The sequence below is a fragment of the Zootoca vivipara genome, chromosome 4 (assembly GCF_965207765.1).
Source record: "Zootoca vivipara chromosome 4, rZooViv2.hap1.1, whole genome shotgun sequence".
Classification (NCBI taxonomy): domain Eukaryota; kingdom Metazoa; phylum Chordata; class Lepidosauria; order Squamata; family Lacertidae; genus Zootoca; species Zootoca vivipara.
The window spans coordinates 47,465,987-47,489,596 of NC_142587.1; the positions used below are offsets into that span (position 1 = coordinate 47,465,987).

At 42.7% G+C, this 23,610-nt stretch overlaps 1 protein-coding gene across 1 annotated transcript; it reads right to left on the minus strand.

Annotated features, from left to right (window-relative positions):
* Positions 1 to 420: 420 nt before the first annotated feature.
* On the minus strand, positions 421 to 22,683 carry DIPK2B (divergent protein kinase domain 2B). Its single transcript, XM_035114893.3, has 5 exons — positions 22,342 to 22,683; positions 13,033 to 13,297; positions 4,503 to 4,676; positions 3,528 to 3,816; positions 421 to 1,848 (listed from the first exon to the last, which is right to left on the minus strand). The coding sequence occupies exons 1-5, from the start codon at positions 22,566 to 22,568 to the stop codon at positions 1,508 to 1,510; spliced, it is 1,296 nt and encodes a 431-aa protein (XP_034970784.3). The 5' UTR covers positions 22,569 to 22,683; the 3' UTR covers positions 421 to 1,507.
* Between the last annotated feature and the right edge of the window lie 927 nt (positions 22,684 to 23,610).

Below are 23,610 nucleotides of genomic sequence, written 5' to 3' on the forward strand. Positions count from 1 at the left end.
ATGGCAGCTTGTGGTAAACTCACTACAGCTGCAGGCTAGATTGGATTTTTAACCCCAGCCCTCAAATACTTTATTCTTGGCACCACCCCAGTTTAGTTTTCCTGCAGAATAAGGTGAAAGCAAATACAGTAAATATTTAAAAGCACAAATCTGTGGTTAGTAATAATTCCGTCTCAAAACATTTTCCAGAGGACCACAGGTTCCCCATCCCTGATGTCAGACTTGCTTTCAGCAGTTGACCAGATCAGATGCTGGCTGAGGGCCCCAGGGGCTTGGAAAGGGCCCTCGGTGGCCTGTCCTCACCCTGCCACAGTCCACCCTTCCCACCAGATGCTTTTCAGCATCAAACAGTGATGACCCTTTTAAATGGGGGCACCAAGCTCAGCTCCCAGCCCATTTTATAAAAGGACAGATAATGCATTTGTTTTCCAACTCCCTTTATTTCTGCCTCATACCCTATGACTTCTGTATTGCTCCATATACCTGGACCATTCCTTCACACATCAAACCATCATCTTGAATAATGCCTTTCTTTATGCATTCACCATCTTCCATTGCTAAATGACTCTCCCATTTTTCAAGCCCTTCACCCTAGCTCCATCTTGTCCTTCTGGGCAAGAGCCTCTTGTTATCATCCCATCTCACATTAAATCAATAGTAACCCATTACATTGGTTGTGGTCTTTATCTATCTTTCTAGAAGAGCAGAGGTGTCAGCAAAAGTTCCTTCCCACTCCTGCTGTGAGTGGGCAACCCCTTCAGTTAATGTTCTGTGTCTCTCCACAGGATCTTGGCTCATTTGTCATAGGAACAAAAAAATATGGCTCTGGGTATGAAGATAGAATAAAGAAAGGCAAGATTTCAAGCACATATAATGGAAGAAGGTAAAGCACAGGCAGTTTGCTAGTGGGGACATGTGTGCCCCTGGCAACTTATACTCTCCCTGCCTTCCCTGACTCAGCCCAGAAGGAAAGGGAACGAGGAGCAGAAAGCTTGCAGCTTGGAAAGATGGAGCTATCCATGTGTGTTTCACATATCCAACAAAAGTGGAGGAGGGGGAAGAGTGATCTGCAACGGGGCAGGGATGTCTATGTCGTCCTGAAAGGGACAATTGATTCCATCACCTACAAGTAGTCAGCAAAGTCTGTGCAGCCATAGAGAGCAGCTTCCTAGAAAGAAAGTCACCATTGTAACAATGGCTTGGTTCATCTTTAGCATGCTCTTAAACAACAAGCTTGTGAGATTTGCATTGATCTTGCTGAAGGCATTTGTAAAAGCAAGGTAAATGTGAGAAGTTAGAATGTGGTGGCTGATAAGAAGGAGCTCATAGAGGTGCTGTGAGCCTTTGAAGAGCAACGTCAACAGGACCACTGAGTTTCATCATGGCAAAGTGAATGTCTAATGGTGGCAAAATCAGTGTTTGCCTCCCACTGGGGGATTTCCTGGATGATTCTATTCTTTTGACTTCAAAGGTAGAAGAAGTAGGTAAGTGACAGCAAGATTTCCTTTTAGGGTTTATCTCTGTATTTGCAATCGGGATAGCGGTAGGCAAAACGAGGATCACAAGTCTGCAGAGGTTTCAAAATCTCTTCCAGCACCTGAGCTGCCCTGATGACTTCTTGGTCGGTTAGAAATCTGTCTGAACACCTGCTCAGAGCTCTGTCAATCTTCTCCTGGATAGGAGGCAGAAATTTTTCCTTTAAGAGTTTAGGCAAAAGTTCCTCGCAAACCATGATGAGGCTTTGTGTATCCTTGACGGAGTTACAGGAGGGAATCTCAGACTGGCAGTCTGTAACCAGGCAGCTGAATATGTCCTTATCTTCCTGTCGTCCGTCCATCAACCGCTTGCCTAACAGAAAGTAATGAGAAGCTTTGATTATAAACACATATGAACAAATTCCAGAAGGAGAACCATGTTAATCTGCATTGCAGCAAAAACAACAAAAGAATGTCAGGGCATCTTAAAGACTAACATTTATTATGGCATGAGCATCTGATGAAGTGGGCTGTACTTCATGGAGGTTTATGCAGTAATAATTTGCTAATCTTTCAGGTGCCACAATTTTATGTGAGCAAATATTATCTTTATACAGCTCAGCAGTGTTTAAATTTAGATTAGGTGGTCAGTTGGATTACAAATGGATCAACTTGTCTTTTGACTCTTCCACAGGGAAAAGGTGTAGAAGAACAGAAGTTTTATCCTGCCAGGTCCTTGGCAAGGTGTGAGACCTCCATCTCTTTCCATCTAAGAACAGGCATAGGCAAACTTGGCCCCCCAGAAGTTTTGGGACTACAACCCCCATCTTCCCTGGCTAACAGGACCAGTGGTCAGGGATGATGGGAGTTGTAGTCCCAAAACATCAGGAGGGCCGAGTTTGCCTATGCCTGTCTAAGAACAAGGATCTTCCATGATGATGATGATAATGATGATGAATAATTATTTACCCTGCCCATATTACATATTATGTCTGAGAGAATAGTTGTGTCCCAGTCCTCTCCCTAATATGCTATATTTCCATGTACAGGGACATATTGAGCATTCAGTCATGTGACTCCGCTTGAACTCTGAAATGAGACAGTCCTCTGAAGGACTGTACATAACGTTTCTCATTTTGGGCTTTGATTTTACATTTTGAAATTAGATCTAAACTTTGTAGGACTGGGTTTCAGGTAAAAGCTATAAAATGTACAGCGAATGCGAGCATCAGTCAAATGGTCTACCTTTTGTGAAAGCTGCTCGAGGCTGCTTTAGCTGTTTCTAAGAACTTGTGGGTGGGGGGTCCATCAAGATGCGTGGCAAACAGAGCAGGCCTTAATCAGAAACCTCTGTTTCTCTCCACATTTCTCCAGAGAAGTTGGGCATACTTTTAATAGATTAAAGTGAATAGCTGGTCCCAGGATCACTTGATGGGCGGGGCAGGTTGCCCATTTTTTAAATGCTGGAACCTGGAGTATCTTTCCTTTAGTTTCCATATTACCCTTGGTAAACTCATGTGCTTTGATTGTTTACTGCCCATATTTATGCTGCTTGTTCTCTCTGATTACCTGTGCTTGTCAGGTGCTCAGGATTGGACCACGTAGAATGTTTCCCCCAGTTGCTTTGACTATAGGTTTTTTTGTTTTTTGTTTTACCACCCATCCTGGCAATTTCCTCAGTTTTTTCTTCCAGTTGAAAGCTAGCTACTTCTCTTCCTCCCCCCCCCCCCGACTTAAACATCTAGTTGTCCTGCTTTTCTTTGGAACTCTGGCTTTGCTTCAGGTGGGTACATTTAGAGTGTACGTGTGCTCATTTTGATAATCTGACAATTTCCTGCTATAATATGAATGTTCATGCGTGTGTGTTTGAGTTATGCTAAATGTACTAATTTCCAGTTGCACAGAATCGTATTGGTATACAGATTGCCACCTTTCATTCCTTTTAATTAACTGATCTACCATCAAAAAGCTTGAAGCTAAAGATCTATCCCCCCCCCCCGCCTCATCCTATCCTCTTGTGACAGATGCTTATTCAAAGATGAAGCTGAGTACCTTCCTGCTTGTCAATGACTCCCAGTGTGCTGGCATCCCGGATAAACAGATGTCCATTGTTGAAAACGCCAAATGTGCCAGCATCGACATGGGTAAAGTAGAGTAAGTAGTTCAGGTCATTGTTCCTCATGGAATTGATGATAGCAAGGAGCTGGAGAGCTAGGTCTGCTGCCACGTCAGAAGACAAGCCATAGAATTCCTTCAAAGGTCTGGTGCTGGTAGTGACAATCAGCCGCCCGCAGGACCCCAAGTATTTTGGAAATGGCCACCCTTCTGCTCCAGGGAAAATCTGCCCAACAGAGGGGACACAAAATGTGTTAGTGCAAATGTGGGACTATTTATGTGATGGTGTCCCACTTTGGGACTTCACTTTGTGCTGACTTTTTAATCTCTTTTTCTGAATGGCTAGAGTGTGCACGTTGGAAACCAGCTGTGTGAATTGGCCTGTGAATTGGCTGGTGTGCATTTTTGTCACTCGGTTCATGTTGCATACTTCAGGGAGTTTAACAATGGCTAATTCAAAGGGTCTGGCTTGCTGTGCCTATATTCACTATGCTGTGTGTATGCACTGAGAGGGTGTGGATCTGTATGGCTGTTGCTTGAATTGGCCTTCATGACTCTCTTCAGTTCATCAGAACCTGTGTGGTTAAGTACCACACAGTTTTGCTAAACAAAATAATACTCCCACCCACTGCCATTTTTCATTTGAGCACAGCTTCTTAGAGAGGGAGTCACAGTATAGTGTGCATTGATTCCGATTTTACGATGTTGTTCTTGATCTCTGTCAAGGCAAGTGTCCAGTCCACTTGGCTTGTAAATTTAGGCTCCTGCAATTCTCTGTGCAGCAGAGTGGCTATGAAACCTACTGATCCCTATTTTTGAACCAAATTTACTGTAGCTCCAGCTGGTCAAAATGACTTGAACTTGGGTCATGGGGTGGTAATTTACATCACAGGAAGACAGATGGAGTTGTACCTGTAACATGATGGGATGTGCATTAACTGAGAGTGTGTAGAGGAGGCGCAATTTATCCCGGTCGGTGAAATGGTCCATGTAGACACTACCAGCATCTACCACTTCAGCATATCGCCGCACTATTCGGTCCAACAGCCGTTGTGAAGGGCAGCGAAGCATCGGTGTACTCAGACCCTAAATAGAAGAGAAGGGGAAAGGGCCAGTCTTTTTCTCTGCATATAGCGCAGGGGCTTTGATTGAATGGACCTGTGGTTCGTATGTCCCTTTCTATGGTTAGGACCCAGCCCTATAAATTAGCACTGCTGTATATAATTAAGCAGAGCATCTGAAGAAGCAGGTACACATGAAATTCAATGGCCCTGCTTAATTATTTTTAATTAAAATCATAGCTGAAAAGCGATATACAAAAGAACCCATAAGCACATGCATGTTTATATAATAGAAATATGAATAAATTGCTTACCGTATGATATTCATAATGGATCCATATGAAAATCGCATCCCACTGCACAGTGAAAACTCCCAACAATAGTAGATTTATTCTGAAATAACTGGTCCTGCGATATATTACCATGTCTAATAGCTACAAAGAAGCACTGCCATCGGTATCAAGTACTTCCATTAGCATATGCGTTCAAATTCACAAAATGCCTCCTGTATCACTTGGATCTGGGGTGTTCCTGACCGGGCAACCCTAGTTCAAAATGTGTCAGCCAAGATATTGTCTGAGACCTACTGCAAAGCTAAAATTAAACCAGCACTAAAAGAACAGCACTAGTTGCCAGTTAGTTTCCAGGCAGAATTCAAGGCAGTGGTTCTTACCTTTAGAACCCTGAATGAACTGGGATCAGGAAATGTCAAGAAAGTGACATCTGGCATATTCTTAGAACATGAGAATCCCAATAAGCCTTTTAATGGTGCTACCTGCCATTTGAAACTCTCTTTTGACAAAGACTCGCCAGACTCACGCCCTGTTGTTGTTTAGATGGCTGGTGCAAACGTTTGTTTCAGAGAACCTTTTTATACTGTCACTGATGGTGATTCAGTGTGTATAGATTTGTAATTTTTTTTTGTTTAGATCTGTAATTCCTAAAATTTGATGGCAACACATGAATATATTTTCAGGGTTTTGCAGTTGCTTTTACAACTTGTAAAGGTAAAGGGATCGCTGACCATTAGGTCCAGTCATGACCCACTCTGGGGTTGTGGCGCTCATCTCGCGTTATTGGCCGAGGGAGCCGGCGTACAGCTTCCAGGGCATGTGGCCAACATGACAAAGCCACTTCTGGAGAACCAGAGCAGCACATGGAAACGCCGTTTACCTTCCCACTGTAGCGGTACCTATTTATCTACTTGCACTTTGACGTGCTTTTGAACTGCTAGGTTGGCAGGAGCTGGGACTGAGCAATGGGAGCTCAAACCCATTGCGGGGATTGAAACCGCCGACCTTCTGATTGGCAAGCCCTAGGCTCAGTGGTTTAACCCACAGCGCCACCCGCATCCCCTTACAACTTGTAGCCTGAGGCAATTAACTGTTTGTGTATAGCTGCTAGGGCACCCCTGGCCTCCTGATCTCCTGGTCTCTGGAATGCACTAGCTGTGGCAAATAGGCCTGTTATTCCTGTCGCATTGCCCACCTGGGGCAACTCCTAACTAGTTAGCTGGAAACTGAGGCCAGGCACCAGAGTTGAGTGCCGAAGGGCAACATAAGACAGCTGCCCTTTGGTGTAGCTATTTGGAATGGCTCAAAGGGAGCTAGAGGTTAAAGGGTGAGGTTTCCCTATTTGTTAACATCAAAGTTGATGTTGCTTTTTGTAACATATATTGGCCTAGGCCTCCTTCAATTTTTTTTGAGAGAATTTTGCTGTGTGTGAATGTATTATTGATTTCCCCCTTTTTCTTCTGCAACTGAGCATCAGATGATCGGGTTTTCTTTTCAGTAATTAGCAGCTTAAATCAAATGTCAAAGTTTGTGTAACCAAAACGATTGGCCAGTTGACTGAATAGTTGATATATATTGATTCACTGTAGCAGAACAATAAACTTAATTGGTTGAATTTATTGATTTGTTTTGACTCGACTTGGTGCACACACCTGCTTTATAGTGGAGGGGTGTGTAAAGAAAGGTAGCTACACTTTTCAGTTCAGATCAAATGGCAAATCACTCCCACAGCAGATCTAATTCTAAAAACACTTCTATCATAACATTGGGGGGGGGAGGCTATTTTAAAAGAAAATTTAAGTGGTGGCCATTGTCCGTCTGTACCACAACTCCTCCTTCCCCCATTAATATTAGGAAAAAAGACTTAAGATAGTAGGATTGAATTCAATGTTAGTCATACTCCAAGTAGACTCTCTACAATTAATGGACAGGACTAACTTGAGTCCATTGGATATAACTCAAAATGCTTAAAAAAAAAAGCATCCCTCCAAACCAAGAATCAAAAGAAAAAAACCTCACATTTTTGATAATTCCAGGCATTAAACAGAAGTTTATTTGGAACTGAAATGCAAGTAACATAACCTGGAACTTATTCCTGTATAGGCTGCTGTGTTCCATTCAGAGTTGCATATACGGTAAGCACAAAGTTAAATCGAGGTTGTCTCTGGGGCAGGCAAGGCTTTTCAGCAAATGAGCATTTGTAGTTTGCAATAAAGATTTTCATTGTGACAGACGAAATAATCATTGTGGCAGGCCACTCAATTGATAGCTGGGTCAGACAGGGCAGGCGGCGTAAAGTGAAAAACATTATTTCATGGTCTGTCATTTTGATTCAAGTATGTTAAGGCTTGTCATAACTCTTTGCACTATAAAAGAAAATTACTTGAGCCCAATAACTTCTGTCAAGTCTCCTCTGTATCCAAAACTACATACGGGAAGACACAGCCGTCAAGGGAGTACAACTACCTTGATGCAGCAGTGGGAGTAAGTGTACTTTAGAGATACTGTTCTTTGAAATGTGTTATTTGCAGTTGCTTAGCCTGTCAATGAAAGAGGATTCCTGGGTTAGGCAAGGGTATCAATGCCTATTTTCTGCTGTGGGTAACAACAACAACAACAACAACAACAACAACAACAACAACAACAACAACAACAACAACAAGAACTGGGTGGTATGTATTAACATTCCCCCCGCCAGCTTGGTTTTAATGTACTGGGGTGGGTGGGTGGGATTAAGGACTCAGCTAGATTGGTAAAGAAAAAGTGTCGTACAGTCAAACCTCACTTCCCAAATGCCCCCATTTTGGAACATTTCGGCTCCTGAACGCCAAAAACCCAGAAGTAAGTGTTTTGGGTTTTGAACGTTTTTCAGAAGCCAAACGTCCAATGCGGCTTCTGCTTGAGTGCAGGAAGCTCCTGCAACCAATCGGAAGCCTTGCCTTGGTTGTCGACCATTTTGGAAACTGAACAGGCTTCCGGAATGGATTACGTTCGACAACCAAGGTTTGACTGTATATGCATTATAACACTGTGGCACCAGGTGGTGGTGTGGAGTTCCGCTTTTGACAACATGATTTCTCATACAAAGTTTAAAACGTGTTTAACTGAAACCCTTCTTTGATGTGTCTAGATGCAGCCTATGTCTAGTGACTACCCAGCCAGCACTTGTGGCAATGAACAGACAGGCAGTAGAAGTCACTGCCCAGCCAAATACTCCATGGTTGGCATCCAGCCCAAGTCTTGAGAGACTTCGTGAAGTTCTCACAGGACTTCGTCAAGCCTGAAGTGGACACTATTTCTCCCAGCCTGTATTTATTTTGAATACTTATTCCCACCTGTATCTTTGTTGGATTTGAAATTGTTTCTACATATTATTATTTTTTGTTTTTATATATGGATTTTTTTTTTTTAAAAAAAAGGTTTTAACACATACTGTAATTGGTTTTTTTTAAAAAAAATTGTCGATAGGTTTCTTGTTTACTGTGAAATTGCTTCAGCATATTTCATGGGAAATGATCCATAAATGGAATTGAATCAAACAAACAAATAATCCCTCTGAGATTACCTGCACTGAGCCTCTGGAACAGAATGGGTTATAAATATAAATAAACATTGGAATAATTTTATTTGGAAGACTGAGCTTCAAAATGTGCAATTCCTTTTCCCAGAACATTGACTACATAGCAGTATATTTTGCCAATATTTTGCAAAAGTCTGCTAATAGATCCAGTGTTTCAGTACTCACGGTAGTCAAGTAAAATGGTAGCCAAAGCCAGGAAAGAAAAATGAGTGTTGGTAACAAAGCCGGTCTTCTTCCAGCTGGATATGTAGCATTATTTTGTTGAAATCAAGTGCATATAAATAACTGGAGCAAGTAGAGAAAAAGCTATTGTGCCCATTAAAAAGTTATACAAAAATAAAAACCCTAAACTTTATCTAGTGTGTGGCTATCCCCAGTTCTGACTGATTTTTCCGTCTGGCACCATGAGTTTGAGTTCCCAGCAAATGTCGAGCCTACTTAGAAGTTCAGCAGGCGCCTTCAACACAGAGAGGAAACTTTAGCCTGTGAGAGAAATTGGCTCAACTCCAACGCTCTAGGGAGTGCTCAAATGGAAAGTACAGTATGCATAAAAGATTTTGCACTCTGGGAGATATTTGTGTGGCACAAGGCAGCCAGCAGAGATTGGGTTTCATCCAAACTGAACAAGGGGAGAGAAGGGAGTAGAGAGAGGGGAGGCACCTCGCTGTGGTAAACTTCTGTCAGAAGCTACTTGGAGCAATGTGAAGCTTGCCCTAGTGTAGAAGGAGGCAGCGAATATATGCCATGCCACTTTTTTCTACTGAAACATTCCTACACTTTCTGAATAAAAAGTTGGCTGTGGCCCTCGTGTTAAAGCAATGGAAGTCTACTGTTGTGAACCTACATGCTCATAATAGGAAATCTTGGTTGCTTGATAAAGGGGGATTCCCCATACTTCTTGCACAGCTGCAGTTCTGTTTTGCCAACAAAGCTCTAGTGACATGTTTCATGCTGCCATCTTGTGGAGTAAGGGAGAGGACCTGTGGGGGCTGGAAATCAAACCGTTTTAAATCTTGGGGTAGCACAGGGGATTTTGAGGGGAAAGGGAAATGTGAGGTTCTAGATTAAAGCACTTCTCTGTTCAGGCAGGCCGGGGCCTTTTCTTCACAGTGATGCTCTCCTTGATTTACAAGCTGGAAAGATAGAGCTGGCAGTGCAAGCCTATGTTTGCCTGCTCAGAAGTTAGCTCTATTGAGTTGCAGAGGACTAGTAAAGGTAAAGGGGCCCCTGACCATCAGGTCCAGTCGTGTCCGACTCTGGGGTTGTGGCGCTCATCTCGCTCTATAGGCCGAGGGAGCCGGCGTTTGTCCGCAGACAGCTTCCGGGTCATGTGGCCAGCATGACAAAGCCGCTTCTGGCGAACCAGAGCAGCGCACGGAAACGCCGTTTACCTTCCCGCCGGAGCGGTCCCTATTTATCTACTTGCACTTTGATATGCTTTCGAACTGCTAGGTGGGCAGGAGTGCAGAGGACTACTTCCAGGTAACTGTGTAAAGTGTCCATGCTTTTGTTTTGTTCTTCATTCATCTTGTGTTATTTTAATTTGTTGTAGGTGATGAGGCCTCCCTTGTGGGAAATTTGGTTATATTGATATCTCTGTTAGAGCCGCTTATCTTTCATTTAAAAAGCTATTTGGCTTGTACAATATATCAGTTGTCTACTTTTCTGATAATAGTAGCAAAAATATGGGCTTGCTTATACTTAAGTGTCTTTATGTGGGTCAGATACTGAGGGAGAAAGGGTCAATAAATGACTAAGCTGGCTCAAAAAGTAAAAATAATTTTAAAACCCTCTCAGTGGATGTGACTTGTATTTGGTGGGTGTCTGGCATACCTCCCTGAGAAGTTTCTCCATACTGATGCCTATGTCTAGAATGCCCTCCCTCCTCACATCTGGAAGGTAACAACTGTTTGTGATTCCAGATTTTCTTGGAAATGCACCTGTTTGCTCAAGCTTTCCCTACTACTACTACTACTACTAATAATAATAATAATAATAATAATATACCACCCTATACCCAGAGGTCTCAGGGCAGTTCACAGAACAAAACCAAAATATATAATAAAAATAAAAACAACAACACAATAACCCCCTCCCCAAAAAGCCACATTTTAAAAGGGCATAGGCCATAGGATGTCAATCAGATCAACCAAAGGCCTGTTAAAAAGGGACATTTTTGCCTTGCGCCTAAATGTGTATAATGAAGGTGCCAGGCAAACTTCCCTGGGGAGAGCATTCCACAGATGAGCCACTGCAAAGAAGGCCCGTTCTCGTGTTGCCACCCTCTGGACCTCTCAAGGAGATGGCACACGAAGAAGGGCCTCAGAAGATTTTGCATTTAATTTTGGTTTTAATCGTTGTAAATCTTTTTGAGTTTGCTTTGTCAATGCTAAGTAGTATGTAATTATTATTATTATTATTATTATTATTATTATATCATTTGGAATTTCCCTTGAAAAATCCCTCAGATATTAGAAAGTGAGCTATTTTTTTCTGATCTGGCAAAGGATATTTCTTTTAGATCATGAAAATGTTTGATGGGTGAGGGAGGTTGTATCTTTTCAAAGTCTCATATCTATTTTGTGAGTGGTAAGGTAGGAAGCCATGCCAGTGCCTTTGTTTAACACCTTTGCTTGTTTGCACTCTGAGCATCTCAGTCATATGATAGAAAACCAGCCTCTGTTTCTTTGAATCTGCCATTGGCTATGCAGGTGGGTGCTGTGGAGCTTGCTCTGTCCTAAGGACTGGAATGTTATTCCTACCCAAGAACATGCCTAACTGTAGCAACTCTGTGGGATGAAGAAGGAAAGAACAAAACAGGCCAGCATTTGTTTGATGGAATCAAGTAAGAGACACAAAGTTTCTAAAGAGCCCATCCTATGACCCCTCTTTTGGCAAAACATCTCAGTTACTTAAATAGATGATTCCTGCTTCTGAAAATTAGGTGAACTGAAAGCTGTAACACCAGCACCATTTATATGCTGACCCAATGTGAGAAGCCTCTCTGGTGCAACTAGTGGTCAGCATCTTTCTCCACAATTCAACAACAACAACAACAACACTAGCATCCTGTGTTTGAGGGTAAGATGGCCACTGCTGCATATACACTATATAAAGTATCCACAGTACATTTCCCCCATCAAAGAGTTCTGGGTAGCCAATGCTGATTGCTCATTGCTGTTGCTTCCATTTTCCTTCCTTCCTTCCTTTTGCTCTTCAATGCTGCTGGTGTGCTTTGCTGCTGTTTTGTTGTTTGCCTCCCCCCAATTCTTGGCCTTTTGCTCCTGTTCCTTGGAGACAGCAACTGCCCAGCAACTGTCCCGAAACAGCAGGAACTACGGCCAGAAGATGAGATTTATCTCTTCACTCAACCTACATGACTCAGAAGGAATTCAGTAAAAAGGCCAACAGACTTCCTCTCGCATGACATGCATCACTATAGTTGGGTGAGAGAGATGAAAGACACTTCAGAGTGCTGGGCTGGTGCCTGCCTCTGGGCATGAGGCCACCAGAGTGTGCCTGATACTCTAGGAGGATAACAAGTTTCTTCTGTAGGGTGGCTGTGTCTGCAAGAATCTCGGGGGGGGGGCACACAACCCGACACTGCCCTACCTTGACACAACACACCCACAGACATTGGCACCAGCTGAGCAGCAAGTGATGCTTTGGTTGCCCTTTAGAAAAGTCACTGGCACCAGCACCAGCACCTAGCAGGGATGGGTCTAAAAGAGTAAAGATCAGGTTGCTACGTTTGCTGAAGCTTTGTATGCAATAGGCGTTTTCTCCCAGATTGGAAGAGATCAGTCACCAGCTTGTTCCAACATGCCTGGCCCCAAATTCATAACCCTGTCACCCCACATTAGCTTATTCAGTTTAGGAGGTAAGCGCTGAACAATGGCTAGCCTTCAAAGATGGCAGTCGGTGGGAACGTAAGAGGAAGTAACAAAAACAAAAGCAAATCCATGGCATATTGCAGTCCACGGGAACTTATGTCATGATAAATTTGTTCGTCTCTCTAAGGGACTGCCAAACTCTTGCTTGATTTTCCATACCATACAGATTCAAGAGGCTAAGGTGAATAATTATTTTCTGACGTGTTTGCAGTTTGCGTGCAGATGACCGGTTCAGATAGTGTGCGTGCGTGAAGAGAATCTTTCCTTGATTTGGTTTCTGATCAGGTACAGGGGTGTGGCAAGATTTTCTTCACCACTTTGCACAATATTATGGATGGCTTTTACTAAGTGGTGGTATACACCCCATCAGGTGTGACTGTGGTGTGTGTATATGGCTTCCTTCTATATCCAAGCAGTGAAGAAAACTAGTAGAAACTGAGCCAGATCCAGCAAATTACAAGTGATTTCTTTGTGATGTATGGTGTGTGCGTGTGCGTGTGTGTGTGTTGGGGTGGGGTGTATACGAGAGAACCAGATCCCATAAAAATAAAACACTTTACTCCTGTGACACACTCTGTTGTGTAAATTCCATATCTCAGGGCCCTGTATACCAACCTGGACCAGGTTAGGGGTGAGGCGTTTTGTTTTTAGCCATTTCTGGAATCTCTCTGTTTTCCACAAGACTCGCTCGATGCTGCAGCTTTTTGTGTGGGTAAGAAAAGTGCAAATCCTCTTGTCTGCTTGGTCGTGCTGGTATTTTGTGGTTAATCTGGAGAGATCCACTGGCCGCCAACTTATGGTGTCATCTGAGTAGTTCCCAGAGTAGTAGGAGAGGTAGCTGGGAGGGAGTTTTAAACTGGAAGAAAGCCAGCTGTCAAACCTGCCATCAAATCAAGACATGCAATGTTGTTAATCCACCTTAGCCCAGCTAAGCAGCAGCAGACCGCGGTGCCTGCCAAATTCTCACATTTCCAGGTAGAATTCCAAAACAGATCTATAAGGTGGACTAAGTAGTATCCACTGTTTATTAGGGCACAAAGCCTTTATCAAGCAGGCTCTATTCTTTGAAACTGGATTAAGCTATCACTTATTCCCCCTCCACTCCAATTCCACACAATAATATCCAGGAGTGAAGTTAAACTGGAAAGCAGCCACAGAAGGGGTGCTTATAAAACAGACAGAAGAAATCACTATAACATCTAAATGTCTGTTGTAATAATAATATATTTACATACCCCTTGATATAAAAAATTCCTAGTTTACATAAAGCACGATAAGATTATTTTTTAAAAAAATCTATATATGCATATAACCAAAATGCAAAGAAATGCATCGGTAAAAACAGAGACAACATCAATAAAACATTCAGTTATATAACAACAACCAAACGGAGCAGTGTGGTGAATCTTATAGGCCAGGGAAGAACCTGCTTAAATTGATGGGTCTTCCAGAGGTGTTTAAAGCTTGCTACTATTTCTGTCTCAAAAACAATATACGGTACTAGGAGGGCTGTTTCTGAGAGTAGATGGAAGACTAACCACCAGCCTTGTTGACTAGGGCGAGGGGTCAGGATAAAAGCGTTCAGTCAGTAACCCTTCCTAATACAAATCTGGCAATGATGATAATTGGGCACAAGAAACAGACACTAAGTTCCTTTGTGCAATTGAAAAGGGAGAACCGCCTATGTCTTCATAGAATCATAAATCATAGAATTGTTAAGTTGGAAGAGGGACCCTAAGGGTCATCTAGTCCAAGCCCTTGCAATACAGGAATCTCAGCTAAAGCATCCATGTCAGATGGCCACCCAAGCTCTGCTTAAATACCTCCAAGGAAGGAGAGTCCACAACCTCCCGAGGGAGACTGTTCCATTCTTCTGACTGCAAAATACCTAGACAACTGGAAACAGTCACATGCTCAGCTAATATTTGTGACATTCACTGCTTTGATCAGATGTAGTTCATGACAGCACACTTTTTGGCCTTTTACGCATGTTATTTCTGAGGCTTCCCTCTCTCTGTTGCTATTGTTTATGAGAGGGAGCCTTCTCCTTTTTTCCTGCTTTTCCTGAGGAAGCAAATGTAGCCAATTCAGGATTCTCTTGTTTCATTATGCCCCTCAATCAGTTGTGTGCATGTACACGGTGTGAGGGCATGTACACAAACACTTTCTTCTCTCTCCTTCAAGCTATTTTATATAAGAATTATTCTTTGTTATTACAATTTATCCCATTTTTATCGCACCCTGCCTCGCAAAGGGGCCCGGGGCAGCAGATGCATAGATAAAACATTCAAATAATGTTGACTCCTCATGAACTTCTTCTTTATTTAGTCTAATGGCAGGCATTCAAGAAAATTTCCCAATTGTTCCAATTTTCCATGTGAATATAGAAAAAATATCCTTATCTAACCCCATCATGAATTTAATGTTAATCACTGAGAGCTGAAGACAGTCTGGCAAGATTGTTTGGGTTACAGCTGGGTTAGAATGCAAGCTCATGCAGATCCATCAACAAAGCAAAACTAGATTCCATGCTTTAAAACTTGCCTCCCTCCCCCTTGCATAAATTTAATTTTAAAAATGAACATGCATATCTTGCTTTGGATCTTGAGAAATTGGGTCTTGAGAGATGCATACAGTTTTAGGCACAGAATCCCTTGCTTTAAAACTGATTCTAGTAGAATCCCTTCAGAGTGTGTGGTTTGAGCATGACTATCTTAAAATTGATTTCATTTCTCCTCTACAAAACTGAATGAAATCTAATCCTTTATCTCCTCTGAGTTTGGGAGAAGGTTGAATTGGCAAGTTAGATTTGTGAATGATCACAGGGACGGTGTAATCCTCTGCACGTTTGCTCAGAAGTAAGTCCCACTGTGTTCCATAAGATATCTATATTGTCATTGTCCCCTTGCGGAAACAACGAAATTACAGGAGAGCCAGTGTGATGTAGTGGTTAAGAGCGGTAGACTCATAATTGGGAAACCGGGTTCGCGTCTCCGCTCTTCCACATGCAGCTGCTGGGTGACCTTGGGCTAGTCACACTTCTCTGACATCTCTCAGCCCCACTCACCTCACAGAGTGTTTGTTGTGGGGGAGGAAGGGAAAGGGGAATATTAGCCACTTTGAGACTCCTTAGGGTAGTGATAAAGCGGGATATCAAATCCAAACTCTTCTTCTACTACTACTCATGGAACACAGGAAATCATTGTGGTGTAGGAGATAGAGCACTTGCCTTCAACTATGAAGACCTGTATTCACATCCCAAATTAGCTATGAAACTGACTGAGTGCCCTTGGGCAAGTCACTATTGCTCAGCCTAGAATACCTCACAGGCAAGATGACAGGATAAATTGGAGAGGAACCATTTACATGGCCTGACTTGCAAGGAATCTACCACAGCCTTAAACAGAAATAATGACCACTCCCCACATCAAATGGGGGGGGGCGTTTTTTGCGTGGTCGTGCGCAGCCCACCCGCCCCCTGATCCTATGAGGTTCCCTAAAATACAACCTGGCTTTGCCCCCTCCCACGCTGGATACCTGGAGGTTCCCGCCTAACCTCAGACAGTTAACCAATCCCAGCGGCGGGGGAGGGGTGGGTTGCAAGGGGAGTTGGCCAGGTAGGGCGGGACTGCCCTGCCCACACAATAGAGGGTGGCACTTACCTGGGAGCCCTCAGTCGGCTCCAGAGCTTCTCCCACCCTGCCCTCCCTCAGTTATGCCTTCTTTTGCAGGTTAACCTCTTCTCCACAGGTATGTGGGTGCTGCTACATCATTGGTTGCTGTTAAAGGACCAGGAAGGAATTTCCCTGCATTGGCAGGTTTTGCTTTTCCCATAGCAAAACATCACAATTTTGGCGGTTTCAGGCCTTGGGCGGAATCCTTTAGTCTATCTTCCCTAAATTGGGGAGGGGCATGAAGCGGTGAGCCACGCCCCCCCTGCAGCAGCGACCCCAGGGTTCCCCATTAAAGGGGTTGTTTTGAGGGGAGTCATTGGCCATACGCCGAGAGGCTGTCAGTGGTCTCCCCAGCTGTTCCCCAGATCCCCAGCTGGGGACTAGGAGGGATAAACGCCCAACGCCTAAACCAGTGATGGGCAACCTTTTGAGCTTGGTGTGTCAAAATTTGCCAAAAAACCGAGCATAACATGGGTGGTGTGTCACTTCGAGGAAAAAAACCCCATAATTTCACAATATTTATAGTTTAAATAACAAAAATGTATAATTGTAATATATAACTGTATTTAATAAACCAAAAACTAATTATTTAACCAAAACAAACCAAAAACCCCTTATTTATCACAAAGTGCCCAGAGTTGTAGAGCTTTTTGGAGGGAGCTGCTGACCAAAGTTTTGGAGGGTTTTTTTGGGGTGTGTGTGTATAAGTTGATTTGCTTTTGGGGGGGATGCCCCAAAGCTGCTGCGCTTTTTTTGGGGGGGGGGAAAGAGAACAGAAATAAATGATGAATAATACCTTCGCTGGAACTAACACACAACACCGACATAGTCTGCCAAAGCGCCAACAAAACCAGCACAGAACAGGTTAAAAAACGAACACTGTTACACCCAATCATAGTCTGCCAAAGCGCCAGAAAAAACAGCACAGAAAGGGTTAAAAAACGATCTCTGGCTACCAGCAGCAGCAGCAACAACAACAACAACAAAAGGATCCGGGTTTTAACAGTGGAGACAAGCTGTAGTGGAGACAAGCTGTAGGAGGAGTGGGAGAACAAATGGGGGAAACAACAACAACAACAACAACAACAACAACAACAACAACAACAACAACAACGTGAATGGGCCGATGGGGCGTGTGCCAGCAGCGAGGGCTCTGCGTGTCACAGGTTCGCCATCACTGGCCTAAACCAAGGTCTCCCTACATCTGAATCTTTAATGAAGTTGTGGCCAATTTTAATCCCATAGCACGTTGTCATGAGTCATTATTCCACTAAGGATTGGGGGTTGGGGTTGGGGGGATCTCTGCCTGTCCACGCAATCCCCTCCCTCATCTATTTTTCAAGCCATTTCCTTTTCCTCCAAGTCCTTCCTCTGCAGACACTGCTGACACAATGGCTGCATTCAGATGTGGGGATTGTTGTGTTAGTTTTCCTGATTACAACACTAGTGTTTCTGTCCTGGATTCTAATATTCCTTTTACACTGCATTGTATAACTGCAATGTTTTGATTGATATAACACCATGTTGTGTTAAATTTTAAACGGTGAGAAAGAACCCTAGGTCGGGTACCGTACCAAATTTCATTGTATGAAATTAGAACGCAGAACTCCCACAATTTTCTGGACATGAGTGCTAGACTTCCACTAGCTTTTCAGCAGTGGCTTTTTTTTGTATCGTGTGAAAGATCACATAAAATATGGAAGTTATCAGGTAACTTGTGAAAGCAAAATAAAGTGCTGTCTGAATGCAACCTGAGTAACTGTTAAATGACGAGATATTCAGCACTTTTTTTCCTTTTACTGACTCTGCTCCTTTCACTTTGACAGCAACCTGACATGCAGAATTTTTGAAAAGTGATGCTTTGCCTAACTTGGTGTGGAGTTGCAAAGATGGAAGAGCCTTGCCTGCTACATTTGTGCACCTCAGGCACAAGTGCAGGAGGGAGTAAAAAACAATCTGGGCAGCAGTCTTTTGTCAGCTTTGAGAATTCAAAGTTGTGTTTTCATTTGAGGACTCAGGAAATCTGAGGGGCATTTTTACTTTACTTTATTTATTTTAGTATCTGATGGTTGCTCATGCAAGGGAGACGGAGGAGAGGCATTTGCAATGCCAATGAACATTGTAAATTGGCAAATTGGTATTGAGAGAGTGGTGCTGGGGTGAAGCCCCCTGTTCAGCCGTGAAACCTGAGGCAGCCTCCTTCTTGGCCTAAGTTCTCCAACTATGAAATGGGAATTTCCAAGGCAAGCCTAACAGAGTTCCTTTGAGGACAAATTTTATGAAGGATGTGAAGTGGTTTGTATGCAAGTGATTCATAATTGCCATTGTTCCTTGCAATCAATTAAAAGTGCTGCATTCTATCATTAACACTCAGTAGAAACAAGAACATAAATTAACCCAAACGGATGTCTTCATCCGGAAACCTGTAAGGCAAAGGTAAAAGGCTCTGGGAACATGACTCTATCTGCATTTAACCAGTTCACCAATTACCTGGCATGCTTTGTAAATGCTTATCATGGGCGTTGCTGGAATAGCAGTTCACTCTTACATCAAGTTATTTAATCACAGGCTTTAAAAGCAATATTGCCACATAGACCAGTACTCATTACTCAACAGGGTGGGGAGCTAGTAATTCCATTTTGCTAATGAGAGTTAATCCAGACAAAGATAAGAAAAGAGGAGATGCATTATAACAGAACAGGTATGAATTACCACTTCTTAGAATGAATGATACGTTTCATTCAGAATGGTTCTGATATATTCAGAATCAGCAGAATCTACTACAGCCTGAAGTGAAATAAGCAAAGTATACCTATGGTCCACTCATGGTGGATTTCTCTTTTTTGGGGTGGGGTGGGGGTGTATTCAGCATCTCCCTTCCCCACCCCTGCACCTGCAACGGTAGCTGTTTGCTATTAAACCCTTCCATCCAGTGAAGAAGCTGTAGCAAAGTGCTAATCCGAATGAGCAAAGTAAGACCATGAGCTGCGAAAAAACTCCATAACAGGGACCGTCAATGTGGCACCCTTCAGATGTTGCAGACTACAACTCCCAGCATCCCTAACCATTGAGCATGCTGGCTGTGTTGGAGGGAGTAGGAGTGCAGCATACCATGGGCACACTCATTTTATGTGGAGTACTGGCTACACTTATTAGGTTGACTCGCAGTGCAAGCAGGCAAGTTGCCTTTCAGGAAAGCTTATTTATCATTACTCAGGAGAGCATTGATAAATCCCTGCTAAGTTGTTTCTGAGGTAATTCAGTGTGAATGATGACTATTTTAAAAACTGCTGGTCTGCACTTTAATTAACAGGGTCCCTAAGTATCCTCTTAGTACAAATAATATATCAGATCTCCAGTTTCATCCAAAATACTCCTTTGCGTCTCTGCCTAACTGCTAGTCAACGATGCCAGGAAAGGCACCCACCTTCCTCAGCCATAAAGAGAAACAGGATGGGGTGGGATGGGTGATGTGGTGATGGGCAGATTTAGGTTAGCTTGTGCCCAAGGCACCGATTCTGTTGTTGTTGTTGTTGTTGTTGTTGTTGTTGTTGTTGTTGTTGTTGTTGTTCTGCTCTTCTGTATACTTTCCTTAATGTGGAGCTCTTACTCTCCAGACATTATACATATTACGCAGAGCCAAACCATAATATAGAAAACTTTGCCCTTTAAGGTTTGTTTGCCCACCTCCTTGGCAACTGTCCACCAGCTGGTGAAAACTTTTCAGGAGATGATGTTTTATATGATGAACGTTGTTTGTGGCTTATGTCTGTTGGGTCTGATTTCATTCATAGATAGATATTATTTTGTGTTGTGTTTTATTATGGGGATGTTGTGTTTTAGTTGTTGTAAGCTACTCTGCAAAAGTACTAGAAGGGTGGGTTATGTGTCACTAAATCAATAAATAAGTCCAGTTTGTCTCCAAATTCACACCAGACGAAGAGTGGACGAAGACTCCTGAGTAGTTCTTAATGAACTCTTTACTTTCTCTCCCATGTGTACTAGCAAAAATATGCAGGGTGTAGAGATATTCTGCACATTGCCAGGGTTCTTGCAATCTATAGGTCTTTCCTCCAGAGTCACGCCCCCCCCCCTGTCATAATGATAGGCATTTTAGTGGTTTAAATATAAATGTAAAATGCGAAATGAGTCTTTTATAGCAACTCCACCAAGGCTTTTTATTGCTTTAGTGAAGTATATTTTATATAGAAGCAGATACCTAAAAATGTAATTTGACTCTGTTTGGTGTAATAGTAATAATATAACTAGTGGTGCGTTAAAACTATAATTTATTAATATAGCAGTTTTTTCACCACCATGCTGCCAATTCTTTAAAAGCACCTTTCCATATATAAATCATATTAGAAGAGAGTGAACTCGGTCCTTTTAAAACTCTTTACCTGCTGTCATCTACCTTAATAACTTTTTATCTTGGCTATCTCTGCTTTGTGAATCTGAAATAGATCTAATGATTATGATAATGGCTTGTGTAGATGTTTTACTCTCACTAGAAGAATATTTATGTTTGACAATTGTCCCTGACATGCTTAACAAAATCCTGGCAAGATGAAAATGCTTGAGCCTCCTTCATGCTTCAGTCAATTTTGATAATGTAAAGAAAAATAAATCCTTCGGCGCAGCCCACCTAAAGTAGAGCTCCTATTATGAGCTGGGTTTGACATTTTGAAGTGCTATGTAGCCTGAGCCCTGCTTGCTCCTCCTCCTCCTCCTCCTGCTGCTGCTGCTGCTGCTGTATATTCCCCTTGTGCCTTAAGGTGATATTGAGGTGAGGCCCTGCTTGCATGCCTCCACCACCAGAGGGTCAGCAGTTGGCTGAAAGAACCCAAGCCCTCTCTGCAGCCGGTGTCCTCCTGACTTTTAGAAGGTTAACGGTAAAGGTAAAGGGACCCCTGACCGTTAGGTCCAGTCGCTGATGAGTCTGGGGTTGCGGCACTCATCTCGCTTTACTGGCCGAGGAAGCCAGCGTTTGTCCAGAGACAGCTTCTGGGTCATTTGGCCAGCATGACAAAGCCGCTTCTGGTGAAACCAGAGCAGCACACGGAAACGCCGTTTACCTTCCTGCCTGTTTACCTATTTATCTACTTGCACTTTGTGCTTTCGAACTGCTAGGTTGGCAGGAGCAGGGATTTAACAACGGGAGCACACCCCGTTGTGGGGATTTGAACCGCCGACCTTCTGATCAGCAAGCCCTTGGCTCTGTGGTTTAGACCACAGCACCACCAAAACTGTTTATTCAGGAAAGGCATTTGGGTCTGGTAGGCAAATGACATAGATTTTATTTAGTAGCTCTGTTGCTACTTGGGGTTTCTGGTATATTGGAATTACAATATTTTAGCCTATACTGCTTTTTTTTAAAAAAAAAAAAAACAAGAACAGAATAAAGCTGCAAGCTGCTTCTAAAGCTTATGAGGAGTAAATAGGAATCAAAATGAATTTAACTTTTCTAGAACTAGTGACATGAATCCCATTTCTAACACCTTTCCTGACATGAATGAAGTGCAGCAGATTCACTATACACAGCCAAGATGTATTTATGCATATTCTTGGTGGTGGTTGCACTCATATTTTAAAATGTAGCGGTTAAAATTTATTCCTTGCTTACCTCTTGACCCTGACATTTGGCACCTGAGATGTGTATTTTAGGATTGTAATCTGTTTTAACTGTATTTAAAAAAGTATTTGTTTTCAAAAAATTATATGTAATTGCTGTAACCCACCCTGTGACCTCGTGGTGAAAGGAGGGGGTAAGAAATATAATAATAATAATAATAATAATAATAATAATAATAATAATAACAATAACAACAACAACAACAACAATATTTCAGAAGCAACTTTTTAACAGCTGCCTATAAGCAAAGAGCTCCTGAAAACAGTATTGGTGCAAAATGATTCTGAGACAGGTTAGTCATTTGACAACTTAACAGTGGAAGCCTGTGAAAGAGAATGCATGCATTGAGTTCAGTGAGATTTACTTCCAAATAAGTGGGCATAGGATTGCACTTCAAATTACGCAGGGTGATGATGTGGGGATTTACTATGATGGCTGTAAAGGTGATATTCACTACTGACAAGTACATATAGAGCAGATATGAACTGGTGACAAATTACATGCATGAGCTCATCCTCCCAGCGGCCCCCACCCCACCCCAAGCAGTTGGCAATATTAAAAGAGCTAGACTTCCACTTCCCTTTGTCCCCACCCCAAACATGATACGGAGAGTCTGACCTTATTTCTTCTTTAAAGAACTTCTTGCAAATGGATGTTCCAATGCAGACATTGCATTTATCAAGTCCCAAAAAAGTTCGGCCAAAACTGTAGCTGAGTTTGACCCGGGGACCTGCAGATGGGGAAACGGTTGCTGCTAAGAAAGTGCCGCAGTTCAGACTCAAGCACAGAAGAGGCAACAGCTTGACCACACATTTAGAGCAAAGGCGATGCAGCCAAGGCCTCATTGCTACTCATCTGCTACTCCTAACCTAGCTTCTGATGGTCTCCGATTTCGACTGAACAACATTTTATTCAACTGGAGAGTTTTGGCCCAAGAGACTTTGAGCTCTCTTATCTTGCCAGCTGGTTGGTGGCTTCAGAGGTTCGGTGGGAAGGAGCATGGACTGGGGTGGGCACAAGGAAATACATGAGGATGCAGATAACTTTTGTTGCTATAGTTACCTTTCCTATGCTAGGAGCAGCTGTTGACCCACCCATCACCAAACACAGAATGGAATGAAAGCTTTGCTCATCATAGTGTTGATGGGGACAAACGAAGGATATCCTGTTGAAGGAGCACAAAGTATTCATCGTGAAATCCAACAGGAACTGCTTCTGATAACATGATAACAGACAACAATTATAGTTAGGGTATGTGAAGAATGAAAAATTAATCTTTAGTCCTATTTATATTAAAATGCAGACCATCAAGACCATCAGATTGCTAAGTTGTTTGTAAGTCCATTTCATTCATATTTCTCTCTCCAACAACTGAATTTATGGATTTGCCAATGGTAAACACTTTCCTTTAAAACACTGGTGTGGTTTGGTCAGTCATGTACTTTCCAGATGCTGGGTACCATGCTTTCCAATTTTATTGCTAAAAATATTGTCATTCCTTCTCTTCCTTCTTTCCAAAGCTGGGTACAAATTCTGGAAAAACTTTGGGAACCAATTACATGGGAAGGCATAAAAAGTAAGGAGGTATATTTAAGAAGAGCTGTACAACTAAGGTCTGAATGGAATATACTTTAAAAAGAGAGAGATTGAAGATCACTGTGTCTTTATTGTATCTGTTATGGGGGAATAACCACGCAGAGTCAGTTCATGGGCGCTCTCCTTGGGGTGATAGGGAAAATGCACGGAACACCAGCTTGCTGCTGCCATCATGCATTTGCTTCAAGGAGTCAAGTGCATTATGCTCCTTTCATATTTGTTTTTGGCTTTATTGCTTGCACAATCAGCCTGGACAGGGACCCAGTCCATTTGCATGGGATACAGTTAGTT

Excerpts from the sequence above, each read along its gene's own strand:
- DIPK2B (XM_035114893.3), bottom strand. The coding sequence starts at position 22,568 with ATGAGGCCTTGGCTGCATCGCCTTTGCTCTAAATGTGTGGTCAAGCTG. Across the intron at positions 13,298-22,341 it reads TTCTTTAAAGAAGAAATAAG|GTTTGACAGCTGGCTTTCTT; the intron begins GTCAGACTCTCC and ends ATTTGATGGCAG. Across the intron at positions 1,849-3,527 it reads AGTCATTGACAAGCAGGAAG|GCAAGCGGTTGATGGACGGA; the intron begins GTACTCAGCTTC and ends ACTTTCTGTTAG.